Source organism: Vollenhovia emeryi, unplaced genomic scaffold (assembly GCF_000949405.1).
Source record: "Vollenhovia emeryi isolate VEMERY1.0 unplaced genomic scaffold, V.emery_V1.0 DF939127.1, whole genome shotgun sequence".
Lineage (NCBI taxonomy): Eukaryota > Metazoa > Arthropoda > Insecta > Hymenoptera > Formicidae > Vollenhovia > Vollenhovia emeryi.
The window spans coordinates 3,306,977-3,327,884 of NW_011967239.1; the positions used below are offsets into that span (position 1 = coordinate 3,306,977).

At 43.1% G+C, this 20,908-nt stretch overlaps 3 protein-coding genes across 5 annotated transcripts in view; 2 read left to right on the top strand and 1 right to left on the bottom strand.

The window, feature by feature from the left end:
- Positions 1-6,427: 6,427 nt before the first annotated feature.
- LOC105568886 (S-phase kinase-associated protein 1) lies at positions 6,428-8,579 on the top strand. Its single transcript, XM_012024899.1, has 3 exons — positions 6,428-6,713; positions 7,487-7,765; positions 7,899-8,579. The coding sequence occupies exons 2-3, from the start codon at positions 7,487-7,489 to the stop codon at positions 8,106-8,108; spliced, it is 489 nt and encodes a 162-aa protein (XP_011880289.1). The 5' UTR covers positions 6,428-6,713; the 3' UTR covers positions 8,109-8,579.
- An 85-nt stretch (positions 8,580-8,664) lies between these two features.
- Positions 8,665-14,292, top strand: LOC105568885 (acyl-CoA synthetase family member 4). Of its 3 annotated transcripts, none has more exons than XM_012024895.1 (10): positions 8,665-8,929; positions 9,048-9,300; positions 9,403-9,858; positions 9,937-10,310; positions 10,390-10,478; positions 10,583-11,466; positions 11,584-11,732; positions 11,805-11,968; positions 12,076-12,339; positions 12,410-14,292. In XM_012024895.1, the coding sequence occupies exons 1-10, from the start codon at positions 8,920-8,922 to the stop codon at positions 12,803-12,805; spliced, it is 3,039 nt and encodes a 1,012-aa protein (XP_011880285.1). In that variant the 5' UTR covers positions 8,665-8,919; the 3' UTR covers positions 12,806-14,292. The 3 variants fall into 3 exon arrangements, with proteins under 3 accessions (XP_011880285.1, XP_011880286.1, XP_011880288.1); XM_012024896.1 differs by having other exon boundaries at positions 10,583-11,427; XM_012024898.1 differs by lacking the exon at positions 8,665-8,929 and having other exon boundaries at positions 9,048-9,070; positions 9,184-9,858.
- LOC105568884 (rab GDP dissociation inhibitor beta) overlaps positions 12,983-20,908 on the bottom strand; it is a 9,554-nt gene continuing 1,628 nt past the window's right edge. The window contains exons 2-5 of the mRNA XM_012024894.1: positions 15,780-16,193; positions 15,485-15,698; positions 15,226-15,408; positions 12,983-15,032 (exon numbers count right to left, since the gene is read on the bottom strand). Coding sequence (XP_011880284.1) covers positions 14,676-15,032; positions 15,226-15,408; positions 15,485-15,698; positions 15,780-16,193 — 1,168 coding nt within the window. The 3' untranslated portion in view covers positions 12,983-14,675. The remainder of the gene's footprint in view (positions 15,033-15,225; positions 15,409-15,484; positions 15,699-15,779; positions 16,194-20,908) is intronic.

Below are 20,908 nucleotides of genomic sequence, written 5' to 3' on the forward strand. Positions count from 1 at the left end.
CCTGATATGGAATGACCCATATACAAATTGCGATTTCGGTGCAATGCACCGCCGATAAGACGTCGCAATAAAACGCATCATTAATTGAAAACGCAAAGCAACTCACATTCACGAAGACATAAGAGTCACGTAACGATTCATTGTATAAAAGTACATAACTTGTCAGTCGCTGTATGCATCAAACGGGTCTGTTTGTCGTTCTCGTTGCGAAATTTATTTTTACTTCTCACTTCTCCTCGATTTGTTATTCTTGCAAATGGAATAATTCTGTTACTACGTTATCATTACATGACGAATGAAAATATCACGAGAATTGTGCTTTTTCGTAAATATAACATTCATAATTTTCATTTCAACCTCCTCACAATTACAACATTTTTCAAATAAAACTATCGCCAAGAGAAGGAGCCCAAAAATATCCCATTTGTGTTCTGAGACAAAAGGATTTCTCTTTGTACTCTACAAAAATTCGCAATGAGAAAGAATTCTTCTCGAACGTATATTATTTAGATTACGTTAATTTAAAGAAGTTTCGAAAGTGAGTCCTTTAGTTTGTAACAATTACCTGTGCCATTTGAGACAGTTTAAAATTTCTGTGATATCTTTCTCGATATTTACAACATCTTTAATGAAATAAAAATAATCAATCCTAAATATCATAATTTATAATAGAATACAAATCAATTTTACCCACTTTTGTATTATAGCTTCGATTTCAATTCCAGTTTATTAGTTGTTACGCAATAAAGTTATTCTCTTTTGATATCATAAGAAGTTAATAACGAATAAAAGCGATCACTAATTGTGTGCGCGCCAACCGGAGACGGAAAACAGACTTCGCGGCGCCTTCTAATTCCTCCGAAGGATCTGTGTTATTCGGGTATTCATATACGGAATCGTTACGTAGCGGCGGTTATTCTCGTGACGGTGAGTACATTGTCTTCTCAAAGCTCTATCCTTTACGTCGTTTTCCCGATTCACCACAATCGCCGGCGGGCATTCCAGCAGCTTGGCGATCCGATTAACACCGCTTTATGCCATTTTTATCGTAATTATTGAGAAGACGCGCGTTCAAAGCGGAACTTCGTCCCCGAGTTAACATTGCTCCGGTTGTTTTTATCAAATGCCGAGCTGCAGAATTGCACTCTAAGATAAATTGAGTGGTAAATTTATATGCAATTAGTGACCGTATAAAACGAACATTTAATCCTATTCTAGATTACTGTCTACATTAGATATAAGATAACGATAAATTAAATTATCCCATGTCTAAATTATTATACATATACCGCGCGGTTATTCATACGTGTATCATTTTAACTCAATTGTCGATTTTTAAGCGTCGCGACTGCGACAAGTCCTCGGCGAATCTTTGACAAATAATTCTACCTCGTTGTGAATATTAATAATAAAAAACTCGGTTTGGACTGAAATACCTATTTCATAAAATAAATAGGGATGTTTTCTCTCGCGAGTTAATATCGTGCCATATTTTATTCCGCTGTAACGACGGTAGATTATTCAGAAATATCAACAGACAACATAAATGCATTCTGGGAGTGTCGTATGGTGTCCTGTTTCCAAACCGTGTAACACGCGAGGAACACTTCTCTTAAAAAAAAGAAAGAAAAACTTTGCTCGTCTTCCCCCTCCCCCCCTCTTCCATCAAACGCAGAAGTTACAAAACGAATTGTATAATTTCTGTATTAAACTCGTGCAACGACGTTGGATTCTTTTCTAGGTACGTTGCAGCGAAAGATGCCGCGAATCACTTTGCGACAGAAATTGAGACGTCGCTCAAAAGACGCAGGGTTACACTACTTTCTCTTACCAGAGATAAAGAGGAGGAGAGAGCAAGACAAATCCGATGGCTTAAGCGTAATCTTAAACGTTTAATTAGCTACACGTCGTCGACATTGTTAATCTCGGAGACAAGTCATTTAAGTATTGGCGTTCATTTTCACCTTAAATTACGACACTACAAAATCTCCTAAGGAAATCCAGATTGCTTCCGTTGAAATATTAAAATGTCCTGTTAGTCTAAAATTTACAAAGGGACAAGAATATCTAAAATAACGAGTAATCGCAACAGCAGGGTTACCGAATCGATCACGACGGCAAACTTTAGCCACATGTTTCCGCGACTCTGCAAACGCAGATATAATTTCGCTCCCCGTACTTTCGTAGCTTCTTCGACAAAAGAGCGCATTGTAACACGCCCGCAACTTTCCCGAGGATTGGATTTAGTAGCCGCGATCTAAACGCTTACGTAACTACCTTCACCAGCCAAGCGACTGGTTGACAATCGGTCGCCGAATGACAGCACGCGCGACGGAAACGCATCGATCGCGAACCTTTACCTTTCCTTTGCCACCTCCGTGTGTAACTCGCCGCTTAACTTACTCGACATTGTTATGTAACGCAATGCAAATCTTGTAAACCAGTCAAAGTCCGTCTCCCTTTTTAATTTCCTCGATCGGATTTTCTCCGTCGGGGAGGATCAAAGGGATCGAAGGTGAAAGTCAAGTGAAATTCGGTTGCTTGCACCAGTGCGCACCGAGTGCACACTAAAACTTGTTTATAGTCAATTCTTACAGTATTGTGCGAATTAATGTGAACGCAGCGAAATTTCAACTCAAGAAGTTCACCGAGTTTAATATTGAGTCCCGATTATTTGAATAATTATTAAGTTAAAAACGTTAATGCTTCATTAACGGTATATTTCTTATGAAAAAACAGCAGATTGGTCAGAGATCTAAAGTATAGATACGAACTTTACACGCTACAATCTTCATGCGCTATATTTTCTAATTTTAGATTAAAAACCGAGTTAAAAATAATAACAGCCTACTGCAATTATTCAGCACTATTTTCCCGGTCTCTCAAACAATTCTTGCGCTGACATAAACACGAGAATATGTTTTTAATCTTGCTCACCTACAGTATTATGCGAATTAATGTGAACACAGAGATTTTTTAATCAAAATTTTGTGTTGGGTTATTGTGTTGTTTAATAACCACTTGTAATAGACCCTAAATAACATGTTCTTTTAAATAAACGATATTTGATTAAAAAATCTCTGTGTTCACATTAATTCGCACAATACTGTATATTTAAGAATCATCTCAAGTACCTCTTGAAATGCTTTTTATCCAGAAAAATGGCCCGTCCAGCGTTCATATGGATCATTTTTGACGAAATCCTCTATAAGCTTGATTATAAACGACCCTTAGGCTCGTTTTCAACGTCGCTTAACTTTAAATTTAGTTTAATTCGTTCTTTGTCTCTTTTGAAATGTTATATATAGGTACTTTAGAAAAAGGCAAACATAAATTAAACTAAGATTAAAGTTAAGTGACGTTTGGTAAAATCGGGCTTTAGTGTGCACTCAGTGCGCACTAGTGCAAGCAACCGACTGAAGGAAAAATAAAAAGTCCCGATGACGTCAATTTGATGTCATATTCATCAAAATATGATATAAATTTGGTCAATATGACATCAAATTGACATCATCTTGACTTTCCACTTTTCTTGGGAAATTCGCTAGTAGGTTTTAGGAAAAATCGATTCAAACACACACACACACACATACACGCGCAATAACTATAAGCAGTTTTTGGATGATTGCTTGAACAACTGAGCATTGACTGCCAAGTCTTAATAATTTTTCAAAGATTAGCCTCGAGTTAGGAAATTGCAGCACGTAGCTATTTCGTTCGCATTCGTTTCGCTCGCTATAGTTTTCACTCTTATTCCGTACTGTGACTCTCGCGACCTTGAAACCAGTTTGTCATCGTGATCACACAAAGGATTTCCTTTCTCCGACGTCCTCCCCATTCCCGGTCGTACAAATAAAGATTGAAAAACGAAGAGGCGGATTTTTTCTAATGGGGCGAGACCGACGGAGGGTCAATCCGCAAGCTTCTGACGGACAGCTTATATATGTGTGTATCGCACGTGTTTATGGCTATGTGAGCTTTGCGTGGGCGCTGGCGCCGGCCCTTCATTCCGCGTGCATCGTGAACTTTATAGATTCCCGGAGCCGAAGCGGTTTCTGCGTAATCCTGTGGCCTCCAAAAATTGCGGCGTCACGTTCGATCCTTCTGTCTGCTACGGGGGGAGACTGAGAGAAAGATGATTACGACGACGCGTTCGCACGGGTGACAAAGGTCGGTGACTTCGACACTCATAATCGCGGTAACGACGGGCTCCTCTCGACCTCGCGAAATTTACGACGTTATTTCGCGCCGCAATCTTTTATTGAAGGACTTTCGAGGAGCACCGAAACGTGAGAATTAAGGGATTAAAGCTGATAATTCGCCGTCTTTCGGCTTGGTTTGAAAGAATCCTTCGAAACGGCTGTTTTCTTTTGTTTTCCACACGTTCTACCTCTAAGAAATTATTCTAGCTGGGAAAACTGAAAAATTGAGAGAGAGAGATTTTCTTTAATATAATATATATATGACAATCTCTTCTTTATCTTCTTAATTCCAGTTTTATATATTTTGTGTATAAATCATTTTTTGTGCGCATCTTGGCCGAGTCAGTCGAGCAATAAGATATTCCCTATCCCCGGTAGAGAAATGTGTTGAATATGGTGTAATAATTGCATCGTCCAAAAGGAGGAAATTTCACACTGATTGCATTAAGGTGATTCGCCAAAACGCAGCTGTTTTGCTGACATATTTTTTTAATTTTTAAAAATACATTGTGTTCAAATGTTTATCAATATTTGATGGAAGGTCTCCATTTCTGCACACGTTCGAAATATGTACGCACAATTTCAGCATTCCAAGTTTCATCCAGATTTCGTCACGTAATTTGCTAACTATTTTTCTATCGGGGATCAATTTTGTGTCCTGGGAGATCGTAAACACGCGTGAATACGTGCGGCTCGAATAACTCAGTCTTTCTATGTGCCTCTTCTAGATTCTAAGAGCAATGACGACGTTTGTTTTGACAATAAAGCGCTATTTGTCTTCTATAGGCCGGATAAACGATCTAGTCCACTTTCGGACCTTCAGAAATCACGAGAAATTTGTCGACCGGACGAACGCGCTTTTAGGAATACGCGACTAAAATACGGCAGCCCATGATATATGCTGGACGTCCAATAAAATATGTAATATATAATTGCATTTTATAAGTATATAGTAATTTAATTAAACATGTTTTTATACCTGCTTCTTAATAAAAACTATTAGCCTCTTGTATATATTAAACATTAATCCTAAAAATAAAAGTTGTACAGTTATAGACGAAGAAAAAGTAACAAAGTTAAGTTAAAGTTACTAAAAAAAGTAATTGTAACTTAATTTCGTTACAAGTAATTGTAACTTAACTTCGTTACAAGTAATTGTAACTAACTTCGTTACAAGTAACGAGTTACTTCCCAACCCTGGTAAAAATGCAAAAAATACAGCCAGTCTTTTATAACGCGAGAAAAGTATTTTGTGGCGTCATCTGGTTGCACGACGATCAATTACGCGTGCAATGTTTTGCCCCCGAAGAACAGATGGCAACACGAATGAGGAACCAAAACTGCCCTTCCACAATATCCTTGTCGCAGGATTCCTTTTCATTCATCATATGACAAATGTTTCGAGCACGGTTGGTGGTCGCAGGATAGAACATTCTCGAATTTCTGGAAATATTGTATTGTTGCAAGGGAAACCCTTTTTTTTACGCATGCGCGCCAGAGAAATTCAGTAACGTACACAGTAGTAGCTGAATTACGAATTGCTTTTAGGGCCCATTTCTACAAATGCAGATTAACTTTAATCTCGGTTTAAATTACTTGTCATCATTTTTCTAATTCGTAAAATTAGAAAAAGTAAGTTAAACCAGGAGTAAAGTTAAACTGCCTTGATAGAAACAAACATAAGTCAAACAGCTCTGCATTAAAAGAATGTACTTCTATTTTATGTGTATATTGGTAAAGTTTTCTTGACAATTTTAATAAGCGTTCTCTTTGCAATTTCTGCCAAATAACATGAAAGTGTTTTGTCTCGTTGTTTAGTAATCAATTACTCCAGAATCTTCTTATTTTTCCTACTGGATTGCTTACGAGAGCCAATCAGGATTTAACTTTAAGCCACCTGATCGAAAACTCTGCATCCTGATTGGCTCTCGTAAGCAATCCAGTAAGAAAAATAGTATCGTGTGCCGTTGGCTTAACAGTTAACCGATATTAGTGAAACTGGCCCTTAAATACATTTTCCACCCCTCTATATAACTCTCAGTGCTCTGCATAAATTATTTAATACATAACCGCATTGTATATGTGTATATATTATTTTACTTGGCTTTGCAATCTCCTCGACTGTTTTATACAACTTTCATAGGAGCGTGAAAATGGAGCCTCGACAGGATTCGCACAAGTCCGAACTTAGGTACTACTGCCCTGACGCTAACTCGACGCACATGCGCAGAAGGAGGAGCAGGCTTCTCATCTCTGCTCTAGCTCTGCTAGTCTTTCGTCGTCGTTGGTTGTCGCATTCAGGACAAGTCAGGACAAACGGGCTCGGCACTTGTCTGTGTTGATCGAAGGTTATCGATCAACGTGATCGAGCGGCAGCTAGGAAAACAGGCTCCGAAATAAAGGCGGTAGCGACGCTAGAGGTGAGAAGGAGGTAACGCTGTGACTCGCGCGAGGAAACCGACCTGAGATAGACGCCACTTCAGCGAATCGACGTTGCGCGTAGTTGAAAAGGTAATCAGCTCTTCGGTGCGATTGCGTCCGTTTAACGGATGCGCCTCGCGAAAGAGCGGAGGGGACACCGGCCGATCGCTACAGGACGCGCGCGACAAAACGGGCTGACGAAACGACGAGAATAACAAACAATAAAAATGGCGCGTTGGTGCCTTTCGAGGACGCTCAGGTTACAATCCAGCGGTAACGTGGACGCAACCCGCTCTCGACTCGCGCGGGAGAAACTTGCCGTCGCTTCTGATCGTTACGAGCCGTTCGAGACACAACGCGGTGGTTCTCATGGCCTGCGCGACGCGTTTTCGTACCCTCGGTTTTTGTACGCGTCGCAAAACGGAAGTAGGAAGTCTCGATGCTTCTATGCACACGCATGGACTACTTTCGCGAACGTCGGTAAACTGCAACTTGGATGTTAATTGAGTCTTTTAAGATAATACAAAGGACACTCGTGGTTTCCGAATAATTTTCGTCGAATTAACTTTTTGGCCGAGTTATTACTAGTTTGCTTCGTTGGGAACTTGCTAAGAATTTGAATGTTGCTTGCCAGCGCTTTCTCCAAGCTCCTGGAACACGTTCCATTTGTCGCTCGCCAGAATTAATTTCCGACCTAACACGATTGCTTTTTACTTTTGGTTCCTTGTTGGGACTGAGCGTTGTTCAGCGGAAGTTGAACGGAGATGGAATGACGCTCGCCAACACCACGTGGTGTCGGATATCCAGCCTGTATCCCGCACCACCTTGCTCGACTTGTCCAACCGAATCTCTCTTTTGCGCAGATGCCTAACATTAAGTTACAAAGCTCCGACGGCGAGGTGTTCGAGGTTGACGTCGAAATAGCAAAGTGTTCGGTCACCATCAAGACCATGCTGGAGGACCTCGGTATGGATGAGGACGAGGAGGAGGTTGTGCCTTTGCCGAATGTCAATTCCGCGATCCTAAGGAAGGTCATACAGTGGGCGACGTATCATAAGGACGACCCGCCGCCGCCGGAAGACGACGAAAACAAAGAAAAGCGTACCGACGACATAAGCTCTTGGGATTCCGACTTCTTAAAGGTGAGTGCGACGGCCATAATAATATATAAACGCGCGAGAGTGTACAATAAATATTGACGTCGCAGTGAACAACGGTGAACATTGTTGACGGTGCTAGACTCTTCTGTAAACTTATAATATGGGCATGTTGCAGGTGGATCAAGGAACTCTCTTCGAATTGATCCTGGCGGCTAACTACCTAGACATTAAAGGACTCCTGGACGTCACGTGCAAAACTGTCGCAAATATGATCAAAGGCAAAACACCCGAGGAAATTCGCAAAACGTTCAACATCAAGAACGACTTCACAGCGTCCGAGGAGGAACAAGTGCGCAAAGAGAATGAATGGTGCGAGGAGAAATAGGTGGAGTCGTTCGTAATCTCTCGCCCGGAAATCTCTTTGATGTGAAATAACTTCTCATTACGTTAATAGATTAGTCGAACTTGACCAGAGTTCCGTCTCTCTCTTGAAAAAATTTTTTTTGTCGGTGACAGCATTTCTTGGTTTCAAGGAAATAAACGATTCTAATTAAAACTGTGGTCAAAATCAAGTAACACTGTTCGAATATGTATCTCGCGTAGAACGATTGTTATTTATTTCAATTAAAATAAATATAGAATAATTGTGAATTTACTGCACTTGCACACTTTAGCCCCTAAAACCCGAAAATCTTCGATATTACCGGAAATGTCACTAACTCTCCTCGTTTGCAAGCTTCTAGCGTACGACGTTAGACAACGCTAACAATTTTATATAGTACAATATTATAAATTTATATTTAAAGAGTATAATGTGTATGGTTTACTGATATTGAATAAACTTAAAAGTAATGATTTACACCTCTATGCTCTCTACTGCACGCACCCTGAAGACAAGCTAGGTTTTTAATATAAAAACGTTGCTGACGTTTTACAAAAGTTGGAGTGCCTCTCCTGCAACTCCCGTTTCCCACGTGGCACAAGTTGAGAACCCACATTTCCTAACCTCTGTGTCAAAACATAGCTCGCGATGAGACTCAGTTTGGACAAACGTTCGATAGCTCCCAAATTTGTCCGTTTTGTTACAAAAATAATTATTTATCGACTTATATAATAAATATCGACTGATCTGTAACGTAATTTTACCGATGTATGTTGAATCGCCGAGAGAAATAAATGTGAATTAAATCTGCAACATGAACCAACGTGAGTACTGACACAGGCAACCAATTCTATAGATCTCCTTATTCGGAATAAAAAGCAACGTTGATTTTTGAATGCACTTTAAGTACGCAGTGTTACTTATCGAATTTATTTCTTTTAGCCAGCTGTACTAAGAGACTGAAGGTACAATACGACAGGAGTGATCGAGCTTTACATAATGCATGCAATTGGCTTCATCTTGATAAACCAGCTATAGAATATCACGATTTGGAAAACGTTAAGACTATAAGTTACAGAGAACTGAAAGCGGCGAAAGAAACAGTTTCCAGTCACTTGAAATTTATAGAGCGCCCCGAATTTATTGGTATTAACTTTGACATCTCGGAGAGCTGCGTGCCTTCTTTAATGCTTGGGTAAGATATAACATATTACTGTTAGTACTTGAACTATAGTGTCAAACGCTTAATTAGACAATACTTGTTGTGGAAACTTATGCTGAATTCACATTTTGACAGAATCCTCGAGAGCGGACACGCTTTCTTCAATGTACCTGCAGATCCGCTGGCGTATGCAGAGATATCGGCCTCTGTAAATGCAAGATACATTTTTGCGAGAGCTATGACACCCAACCGAGAGACCATACGCCAAGTCGATATTCATGGACAGTCGGTGTACTTGACAAAATTAACAGACGTCCGAGAAAACTTCACTAACAGAGAATGGTGTCGTTTTGCATACGCGATTGCCACTTCGGGATCAACCGGAGCACCAAAAACTATCAAAGTGCCGCATCCCTGCATACTGCCTAATATTGCGGATCTGAAGAGAATCCTGGACGTAACGAGCTCCGATAAAATCGCGCAACTAACAAATTTCACCTTCGATCCCAGTGTTGTCGAGATTTTCTTAAGCCTTTGCTGCGCCGCGACCCTATTCATGGCTTCGAAAGCATTAAAGAACGAAGCTGTCAGGTGAATGAATGCTAATAAATGTATGCTAAAAATGAAATAAGATAGAATTCACAGTACAGAGATATGAATACTTTTTAGGCTCTTAGAGAAAATGTTCTGTGCTCGCGCAACGGTTCTTCAAATCACTCCATCGCTTTTCTTCCACCAGTGGTCCGCCAGCCACTTGAGAACAACAATCTTGGACAAAGACTCTGAACTGAGAATTCTTCTTTTGGGTGGCGAACCGTTTCCTAGCGTGAAATTGCTTTTGGAAGCTAGTCATCCACGGAATGCGACCAGATTGTTCAACATCTATGGTATAACCGAAGTATCGTGTTGGTCTAGTATAAAGGAAATCGTCAAAAATAATGTAGGCGAGCCTCGCTTAGGAGAACCTTTATCAGAAACTGTATTTCAAATCAGGAATGAGGATAATGAAGTAATAATTAGAGGCGACGGCACTCTCTATATCGGTTCGTTTTTCAATAGTACGTCAAGTATTTTTATGGAATTTACTTTTATATAGAACTACTCTTCGTATGTTCAATATAGGAAGCACTACTAGGGTTTGTATTGTTGGAAATGAAGCCGAGGAGGATCTGAATAAGCCAGTTTTTCGCGATACCGGCGACATTGTCTTAGTAAGTTCTGCTCGCGGATTAATTATTGGGAGAATAAATCTCCTAATTTATCCGAGATTGCAAAGTGAGTGGCTATTCAAATTTGTCATTTCTATTTTTCTTAGGCAGATGATCACGGAATATTTTTTAGAGGAAGACGAAATAATGTTGTAAAAAGATTCGGAAACAAAGTAAACTTACGAGAACTCGAGAGAGTCACAACGGAATTAAGCTTTGTACGAAATTGTGCTACGTTTTGGGATGCAGAGAGCCACAAGCTATATCTGTGTTTATCTACCAGAGACACGAAAGAAGAATTCTCTAAATTGAAAAGCGATGTAATGTCGCACTTGAAGATATTACCAGCGATACACAAGCCTGACAAGATAATTATACTAGAGCGCTTTAACTTTACTCCCAGTGGTAAGATTTGCCAGGCATCACTGAGAGAAGTATGTAGAAATTCCGAAGCGGAAAGAGTAAGTGATTTGCACAGTAACGCGAATGAAATATTTGAAAATTTGTGGAGCAATCATATAAAATCTAAAGACGCTGGTTTTTTAATGTCAGGCGGTACATCAATATCAGCGCTTCAGATATCAAGCGCTGCCGCTCAAGCCTTTAACACAGAACTTCCTCAATTAATTGGTATGCTGTTAAAAGACCTCACATTCGACGAATGCGTCAATTATATCAAAAGTACTTTGATTAATTGCGGCAAGGCTGTCGATCGTTCCATCGATATGTCCCTTAACGATAATCTTCCCAAAGAGATGTTCACAGAGGATTGTGTGCTAGAGCAACCATCGCGAAAGAATTTTCCACTATCGTCCAATGAGAAACTGTCTAATCAGTGGTACAAGTGCAGGGGGAAAACTTATGGCGATGCATTAATGAAAGAAGGAAGTATCAAACTTCACTTGGAAAACATATCAAGCGTTCAAGTGTTAGCAACTTATAATTTGCAAAAGTGCGTCGATGCCTCGCCAACTATATATAGTTATTCCGCGTAAGAAAATTACTTTTTAACAAATCGCAGAATAATCCTTCAATCGTCTGATCAATACTTCAGAGAGTGAATTTAAAACCCCCCAAAATAATGTATATAACGTTCGTTGATTTTTAGAGCAGAACTGTATGCAACAGTCGCTTCACATTCCGGCATTATATGTACTGCTAATTTGCTAAAAACCGACGGTGCGCCGTATGAAGTGAAACTGCCGGATAGAATAGAGGCTTCTGTCTTAGCCCTAGCCGATTTTCGCGGGATCGTAGGTGAGCCATATCGATATTGCAATTTCACGATTAACATTTAACAAGCGACATAATGAATGATTTTAATCGCAGGCTGTTACGACGGGTACGTTTACTGTATTCATTTAAAAACTGGTGATGTAATTTGGAAGTTTCGAACACAGGACATGGTTAAATGCACGGCGATAACATGCGTGCAGGGGAGCAAGATATTCGTAGGTTCTTACGACTTCCATGTGTATTGTCTTTCGACAAAAGTAGGTGACATAAGCACTTGTTATCCATATCTGTCTCGGCGTTATTAATTAAAATCGCACGATAAATGATCTGTGTTTTATCTGCAAAGTATTACGTCATTTCACAGGATGGTACTCAAATCTGGAAAACTAAAGCGAGCCACGGTGGAATTTGTGCCACCGGTTGTTTGCATCAATCATCGACTTCGGTTCTTTTCGGGACGTTAGATGGCTCGTGCCTGGCCCTGCAGCAATCCTCGGGACGTATTACGTGGAAACGTAAGTTGCAGGATCCAGTATTCGTCGCGCCCGTTGTTCTCCGGACTGGATACGCCTTATTTTGTTCCGTAGCTGGAACACTGTGTTGTTTCGATATCGAAGCCGATTGCCAGGTAAACGTACGTCTTCCTTCCTTTTATCACTCGATGTGTTACTGTCGATGTGTTACTTTTATCATTGCAGGTGTGGCGGTACGTGATACACGGCAATGTATTTTCGTACCCTGTGATATGGACTCCCGAGTCTTTGAGCGACGAGCACGTTATATTAGCTAGCCATAACAAAAATCTCTATTGCCTAGAAGTGCCACGAAGGACGAGTGAAGAGAATGAGCCGAAATTGAGGTACACGTTGAAACTGCAGTCGCCTATCTTCGCGACCTCCTGGTGCGAGGAAGGACGCGCGTTTGTAGCGTGTACAGACGGCGCCTTCAAAGTGTTCGATCTTCTAGACGGCAAATTGTTAGCGACCAAGCAACTTCCCGGCGAAACGTTTTCCTCGCCAGTCGTTCATAATGATCTCACAGTCTTGGGTTGTAGAGACAACAATCTATACGTTTTGAAACTTATTGCTAGTTAAATGCGTACACAATATACGAGCATTCGCACTGTGTATGAATGCGACTGTTAGACTCTTCGCATCTTTCGATTTTTAAACTAGTCTTTTTTTTTTATTGTTCTCCCTCTACGGAAACGCTGTGGACAGTTTTGTCATTTGGCGTTTTTTTTTGTAACTAGTCACTAATTGTACACTGGGTTAATACAATATTGTTTATTCCATTCAGCTCTCGTGTTACAAGTTGATGGATAATGACGTATCCGTTGCAGTTGAGACAAGTGTCCGTTATACCCGTTTCCCCACCCGATGTGAAATTGCGTGTGCCCATCGTGAACCCATGCGAGAGTGCAAGCAAAACGTGAATCTAGGACAAACGGCCGATTCGTTTCTTCTTCGACGCACACACGGCGTTAAGTCAATTCGACTGCGCATGCAAATGTTCGCACTCACTCGTCCTCTCCTCGTCAGATACAATAATGATTTATTATGCAAATGAAGTATCTCGGATCTCAAGCTCACACGAAACAACAATATTTCAACGACTCCATTTTCTCATATTTATATATATGTATACATATCTTTTTGTAATATATAATATATATACTATATAGATCTATAATATATCTATAATGAAATGCTTGGCCGCTCCGGATATCCCTCTTCGTTTCAACGACTTTCGATATCGACCTTCGTTTGCTTTTTCGTTTTTTCCCCCCCCTACTTGCCATCGACTTTGTCTCAAGCGTGTATGAGCATGCGACTTCCCTATTCCTAAACTTCGTTTTTGAACGTACGTTGAAGATAATCGTGCTATCGATAGTTACGATTTGTTTCCTAAAACGAGCGTTTCTTTAACGAGAAAAACGGATGTGGAAGATGAAACATAGTTACAATTATATATGCGAGTACACATCGAATAACGCATTATATATATATTTATCTTGCTACCCCTAATTTTGCTACACGGTCAATAAGCAAGGGAAAGTTATCAATGGAATATCCTTTTCGCCCGTCATTTGGCAATTCGTATAAAACTAAATCATGGCTCGATTCTTTTGTTCGAAATGATAAATGCAACTTAAACAACCTAGAATTAACATTGAAATATCGGTAAATGTTTCCGGATTCACAACGACCGAGACTTCAGAAGTATCTCTACAGCTATGAGAATTGGTGCTAGTCTAAACAGAGATATGAGACTTATATTGTATCGTCGATCGATCGTCAGTTTGACAATTGTATGGTAGCCTTTGTAGCAACGTGACGTTGCTACAGTGGACTTTGTTTTTGTACAATTTAATCTGCCGATAAACGTTTCACTTATCACGACACATTAAAATATGGTACACAAGTATTGTATACACGCTGTGACGGACATCTCGATCATCTTTATTTCCTTCTTTTATCGTTCTCTGTTCGAATGTATATTGGCAGATTGAATTTATGTTTCGTGTAAAATATAAATTTATAAGAGGATCTAACCTTATATAATCCGGTGTTCGAAATCGTAGAAATAGAGTCCAAGAGTTTTCGTTTCCATGTGAATGCGGAGGATTCGTGCGTTTCGGATGGAACTGCATTGCGGGGAACAGCGGGACGAGATTAGGAGGATAATGAGACAGAGAAATTTGATAGAGAAAATTTTTAGCCAACTTTGCCGCCGTGTTTCATCCTCTGTCAAAGATTTTGCATAATTAGGCACGGATCTGCTCGCAGCGTGACTTGTTTCCGTGGTATCTGCCTTGAGACACTGTCGCATGCCGACGCAGTCGGCAATCGTCGAGAGACGTTTCCCCTTTTTTTTTTACTCGAATACGCAAATACACTGGGCGCTTCGATTCCCCCGTAATGTCGTGTGGTATATATGCACGTGCGCATTTCGTGATTACGGTTACTGATCCTCGTCGCCGAGTTCATGCTTGACCTTGTTGAAGTCGAACTCCTCGCCGGTGGCGCGCTTGAATATGTCGAGCACGTCCGAGCAAGTGGTCTCAAAGTGCGTGGTGGCGTCGTAGCTCGTGGATATGAATATCTGGCTGTTGAGACCGTCGTCTACCGGCACCATGTAGTCGGAGATGCTGATGAATTTCTGCTTGATCGGGCCGAGCAGGTCCAGACCGGGCTTGATCTCGGTCTCCGGATTCTTCGTCTCCACCGTGGTCGAGACCATGGCGATGAACCAGCCTTTCGCCGCAACCTGATGAGTGTGCGACACGAGGGACACATAGATGTCGGAATTGCGGCCGACCTGAGGAAGGAAAAATTTAATTGCTTTTCTAAATCAAAGGTATAAGATATTACAACACACCTACGCGAATGAATAACTTTAAATTGGATCTCAAGATTGGAAAAGGTCTCTTCGACACTATTGAAATCGAAGAGAGGACTGCGTGTTGTTAAAAGCCTCCTAGGTATATGCATATGGTGAAATTTATAGTCACCTGTTTCTGAGGAATGATGATTTGCGTGGATAATGCATCAGCTGTGCTTGGTATAGGATGATCCATGAGGCATATGCATCGTATCACTTGACCGACCTTCTTCACACGATCAGATACGTATGTAGGATCACAAAAAACTTGTTTGCATTGAGCTACCTCGTCGCCGGAACGGACGCCGACCACCTGCGCGAAACAGCAATTCATTTCAGTGACCAAGTTTACGTTTAGTTAGCAGAGATACGGCGGACGCGACATCTACCTTGCCGTCTTTCATGACGATCTCGTCGATCGGCTTGTCCAGCATGTACGTGCCGCCGTAAATGGCGCTGAGACGCGCGAATCCCTGAGGAAGCTCGCCCAGACCGTACATCGGATAGAGATACGGCGATTTTCCGTACCGCGCTAAACTGTCGCTGTACAGTTTGATCCTCCTGATGGTGGTGATCGCGGTTTGGCCTATGTAGTCGTCATCCCTGGTGAAAAGACAGACGTTAAACACACTCTTTAAAGATGCGTCTTTTAATTTTGCAAGATCGGTCCCCGGCATCCGTTACCTGTACAACGCTAACGCGTGTCCAGTGAAGTCCTGCGTGTTCTTGTCCAGGCTGAACTTGCTGTACAGTGCGCTCATGCTGTTGTTGAAGGGGTCGAAGCCGTCCCACGTCTTGGGATCGTCCTCCTGCATGTTCTGCACCCACATGAGGAAGCTGCGGAACCGCCGCTTCTCGAACAGGCCCATCAGATCGCTGGACAGGGCCTCCTGCTGGTCGATCGGCACCTTCGAGATCTTGCCCGACTTGTAGACGTACGAGCCCTCCACCGACTTGAACTCCAAGTAACGCGTCACGCCCGTGTGAATGAGCAGCTTGACGAGAAGGCCGTTCGCCATCAGGAATTTGGGTATCAAGTCGACATTCCAGTCTCGTCCGCGGCCGTAGCTCTCGTCCGGCGACGGGGCCTTGAACTTGCTGAAACGACACAACGTGCGTGATAATTAAAAGCGGGTATCTACAATAATTAATCTACCTAAATTACGTATTACACATCCTTTTAAAAGTACGCAACGGCAAGGTCCGATAATTAAATTCAATTACATTTAATTAAAGTCGCTTTTCGGAGTAATTAAGGGCGTTCAAGGTCTCTCCCTGTGCTCTTTCCCTAATTCCCCGGTGGAATTGGCGAGGAAACCTTCAGCCGCGAGGACCGGAGTCGCGAACATAATAAAACGCAGGAGACAAAACCGCAGAGCGTCGACCGGGCCAGTCGATCATTTCCACCGCTCGTTAATTAAAAGGGTTCGGAATCGGACTTCCGCTTCCGCGGTCATTATCGGCGCCCAGAGACCGCGACTGAGAATTATCAGGGAAACTGATTTCTGCCGCGTCGGCGGGGCAATCGTTGGCGTTACTCACGGGCCTGCATCCGTCGCGCGCACGTTGACGATCGAGCGATATCGCGAACGCGACGCGAATCCAAGGACGGCAATTTATTGGCGGTGATAGGCGGATTAGGCCGCGTGAGCGATAATTTGTTTGAGAGCTCCCGTCATTATTGGTTCCGCTGTCCCAATGGCGCGAGGCGCGAGAGCCCGTGGAAGCGCACAAGCGCGCTCCACAGTGATCCCGACCGTTCCTCGCGATCATCCGCGTATCGATCAGTTTTATTTTCGTCCAGGTTCATCCCGTGCCTCATTTAAATTCGTCCTTCTCGCCACGAATGCGGAATGAACCGTCGCGCGGCGGTGGTTTCCTGCGCTTCATCGGAGCCGCGTTCGCAGGTAAACGGAAAAGTCCACTCGCGTCTTTCTTCCCTTCTTCCTTTCTGCGCCGAGGCACGTAATTACGCGCAATCTTCGGAACGGCCGTCGTTCCGCTTTCCATCTGCATTCGGCGCGCGAGTCCTCCTTCTTTCCCTCGGCGGACTTTCATGCCGTGCGAGGGAGAACGCGGCAACAGGATGTCCGCGCTTTTCAGCGGACGCCGCGCCCTGTCGACGGGACGAGAAGTGGAGGACCTAATCGCCCAAACTTTTGACATTTCGTCGCGCGCGACCGAGAGAGTGTGTCGTATCTAGGTCGGAGCAGAGACCGTGTAATCAGAGACTGGCCAGGAGAGCTCGTCAAGTTCTCTGCGAGTGAGAGAGAAACATAGACTATCTCGCTCTTCTACGATCGTAGGATCGTAGGAATTTGACCAACTCTTCTGGCCAGTCTTCGATTACAGGGTCACCAGGTCGGAGCAGTGCTATCTCGAGCATTATCTCTCACTTCTCCCTTAGGGCCTGAGCAGAACGGCTGTCTTGGACTCCTTAAGACAATGTTTGGTGTGTTAAATCTTTCTCTTAAAGTAGCGCACAGTAACTGTCTTGTGTCTTAAGAATACAAGATAGCCGTCGGAGTGAGGCCGGTATTATGGTACATTTGTCATACGGTAAATTTTTCGAGCGTGTTGATTGGCTGCGGAATAAAAAATTTCAAGAGACTCAAGAACGTGTCCGTTCTGCGGCCACGCGTTCGCTCGCGCCTATGCCAAGACTGTCTGGATAGACCCTAACGGCGGTAGAACAGCTGATAAACAAACGAATAAAAATTGCAGTCGGAGTATTCTACAAAAGTCGCGGCTCGCTGAAATATTTAACACTGAACGTTTCACAACCACGTTATATAACCATTGAAATTTCTTTCCCTCCACGTTAAAATACTTAAAGTAGAAAGCAATGATAAATGGCTTTTCCACGAGATTAACTCGAGTCGGAGATCGATACGGGGAGTCGGTATATTTAGCGTAATGCGGAAATCTCCTGCGGGGGAAATTGTATGTGTAACTGGAGGAGAGGAGAGAGGAAGAGAGAGAGAGAGAGGAGGGACGGCGAAGGTAATTGCCGCGGTGATCCGGAGGTTCGATCGTATTTCCTACATAATTAGTGCCGTAACGCGATAAACGCGAGAGCAGCGGCGTCCCTCGCCGCGCCGAGTCGTCGGGAATTATGGAAAAACCGTCTCTCGCGCGGCTCGCGATAAGCGGCGAATTGACACACGTGTAAATCAACGCGCGCACGCGGCGTGACTCCCGTATATCCCCGTGTACGCTGAAACGTATCGAATAACGTTGCTCATACGTGTTATTCAATAACACGGTTCGCGTTGCGCGCCGTCGTTTATCGCGGGATTCTCGATAATTGAGGCCATCGACAATTCCACCGGCGGCGGAACCGGTACGGTACGTTCGTGCGCGCGCGCGATGGAAAGCGATAAGACGCGCAAAATTGAACGAACGGAGAGAAACAGAAATTGCAGAGAGAAAACGGACGGCAAGGAATGAAAAGGAATTGGGAGGAAAGAGGCAAACGCGACGTTCATCAATTAACACATAGAATTTTACGAGGGGTAAACCGCTGGCCAAAATCGTGTACGCCAATGCCTACCAATGCCCAGTGCGGGGCAAAATTATTATTATTATTATTGCGCGCAGACTGCCAAGTTATAGAAAACGGATTTTAGATCAAAGTGAGGTAAAAACTTGGCCGTGTTTATGTCTGCTTTTGTGATTCGATAACAATTCACAGACTTGAATTTCAAGTATTATCCGCATTCTTTTGGAAAGAGGCACGTCTGACGCAAACTCTTTTTGTATTTAAAATATAAAAAAACGCGCGCCGGAGCGGAGAGAAGGCCGAGAGGTGTAGAGAGTGCAGGTGAGAAGCGCCAGTGCGGAATACCGCAGCGAAGCATGGAACGAATCCGCCGGGACGAAGATTGGCGCGTCCCCAGAAGCACCGTGGGCGAAATTGCGCGACGAGTGAAGCCGCCGACAAGAGAATTTGGAATTTAAACGCGGGGTCAAGTCGTCGCGCGACAGCAACGCCGCGGCGAGCGATTCCGATCGAGTGGCTCTTTCTTCACTCTACCCCTTTCTACACTCGGGTGTAGAAACCGCTGCAAAGGCCGACGGCACCGAACCCCCCGCTCGACCAGCAGCGACGACCAGAATTCGTGATTAGCGCCGAGCATTCGGAGCGTTAGCTTCCGCTCTAAAACTCCCAGCGTACAAGTAAAGGCCTTCGCACATAAAATTCCGTAAGGACGTAAAACGTAAGCATAAGAAAATCGACCAATCACAGTCGAGAACGTAAGGCAATAACACAGTATAACCACAGTATAATAAGTATGGGCACTCGCTCTTTTGTTTCACGTTCGCGCCGATCCGTACTGCGCATCCGACATGTTCTAATTATGACCAATCACAGGATTTTTGTATGTGTGTTAGTGCAAAGTCGGTGTGACATTAAAAAATTTGCAGTGTTGACGAATAACGCGTTAATACTTTTATACGTTGGGGCAAGTAATTACATTAATTACTTTTATTAGAACATTTTTTTCATAGGCCATTTCCATTTACAATAAATAATGTACGCTAGTTCGTACGCGCCTTTCCTGGATACGATCCTGAAAAGGGCCCAGGCACTTTTAGCCGTTGATACACTGTTGGGGCGATTAAAAACATGGCGGAAAATTGAGAACGCCCAGATCAAAGGTGCCGACAGAGAGTGGGCATACTGGTTATACTGTGGCAATAACGCAAGCAGTAGCAAATCCAATCTGTTGATTTTCTTATGCTTACGTTTTACGCCCCTACGGAATTTTATGTGTGAAGGCCTTTAACCTGTGTTAATTTCCGCGCCACATCGCGTCCATCGCCTTTCCTCTCCACGTGCCCTCGCGCATTTCAAGCGCAGAGACCGCGAGTAAAATTCCATTTAGGTCTGCTCTTCACAGCTGGACCTTTTGCACCCTGGACTATCACCTTCTCGCTTCTAAACGCCCAATTATACGCGTCCGTCTTGTCTCGAGTGCAGAAAGTGCAGAAAGTGCTGGGACGCGCGAGGAGCGGAGGGATCGGCTAATTTCGCCAACGTCAGAATGAGAATTCATTTCGCGGAGGATCTCTTGACGTGGAGCGCGCGCCGGAAGTCGCGCGCTCGCGGCAAAACGGAACGACGTCGTCACGGCGGTCTCGCCGTCTTCCTGCTGCATTCTCTCCGCCGCGATCCTCGCGCGGAAATAGAACCGCGGAGGTTACGTCCCGACGCGGACTCGATTAATCGCGACCAGCGGCTGACGGTAGAGAATACGATTCGTCTAACGCTTGGGTTCGCTTTCGCCGAACGTCGCTCAACTCTGTACTAGTGCGCACTGAGTGCACATTAAAGCTAGTTCACAGTCAATTCTTATATTCAAGGATCATCTTAAATATCTCTTGAAATATTTCTTAGGCCTGGTTTCACCAACGTTTCGCTTAACTTTAAGCTCGGTTTAATTCGTTCTCCGTCTCTTTCCAACTGTTACTTCGGAAAGAGACAAACACGAATTAAACTAGAGGCACAGTATAACCAGTATGCCCACTCTCTGTCGGCACCTTTGATCTGAGCGTTCTCAATTTTCCGCCATGTTTTTATTATATCCAACAGTGTATCAACGGCTAAAAGTGCCTGGGCCCTTTTCAGGATCGTATCCAGGAAAGGCGCATACGAACTGGCGTACATTATTTATTGTAAATAGAAATGGCCTACGAAAGAAAATGTTCTAATAAAAGTAATTAATGTAATTACTTGCTCCAACGTATAAAAGTATTTACGCGTTATTCGTCAACACTGCGAATTTTTCTATGTCACACCGACTTTGCAC

Bases quoted from the DNA above. Each gene is read 5' to 3' on its own strand.
- LOC105568886 (XM_012024899.1), top strand. From the start codon at position 7,487: ATGCCTAACATTAAGTTACAAAGCTCCGACGGCGAGGTGTTCGAGGTT. The intron at 7,766-7,898 runs GTGAGTGCGACG...GGCATGTTGCAG, and splicing joins GGGATTCCGACTTCTTAAAG to GTGGATCAAGGAACTCTCTT.
- LOC105568885 (XM_012024895.1), top strand. The intron at 10,311-10,389 runs GTTCGTTTTTCA...TGTTCAATATAG, and splicing joins CGACGGCACTCTCTATATCG to GAAGCACTACTAGGGTTTGT. The intron at 11,467-11,583 runs GTAAGAAAATTA...GTTGATTTTTAG, and splicing joins ACTATATATAGTTATTCCGC to AGCAGAACTGTATGCAACAG.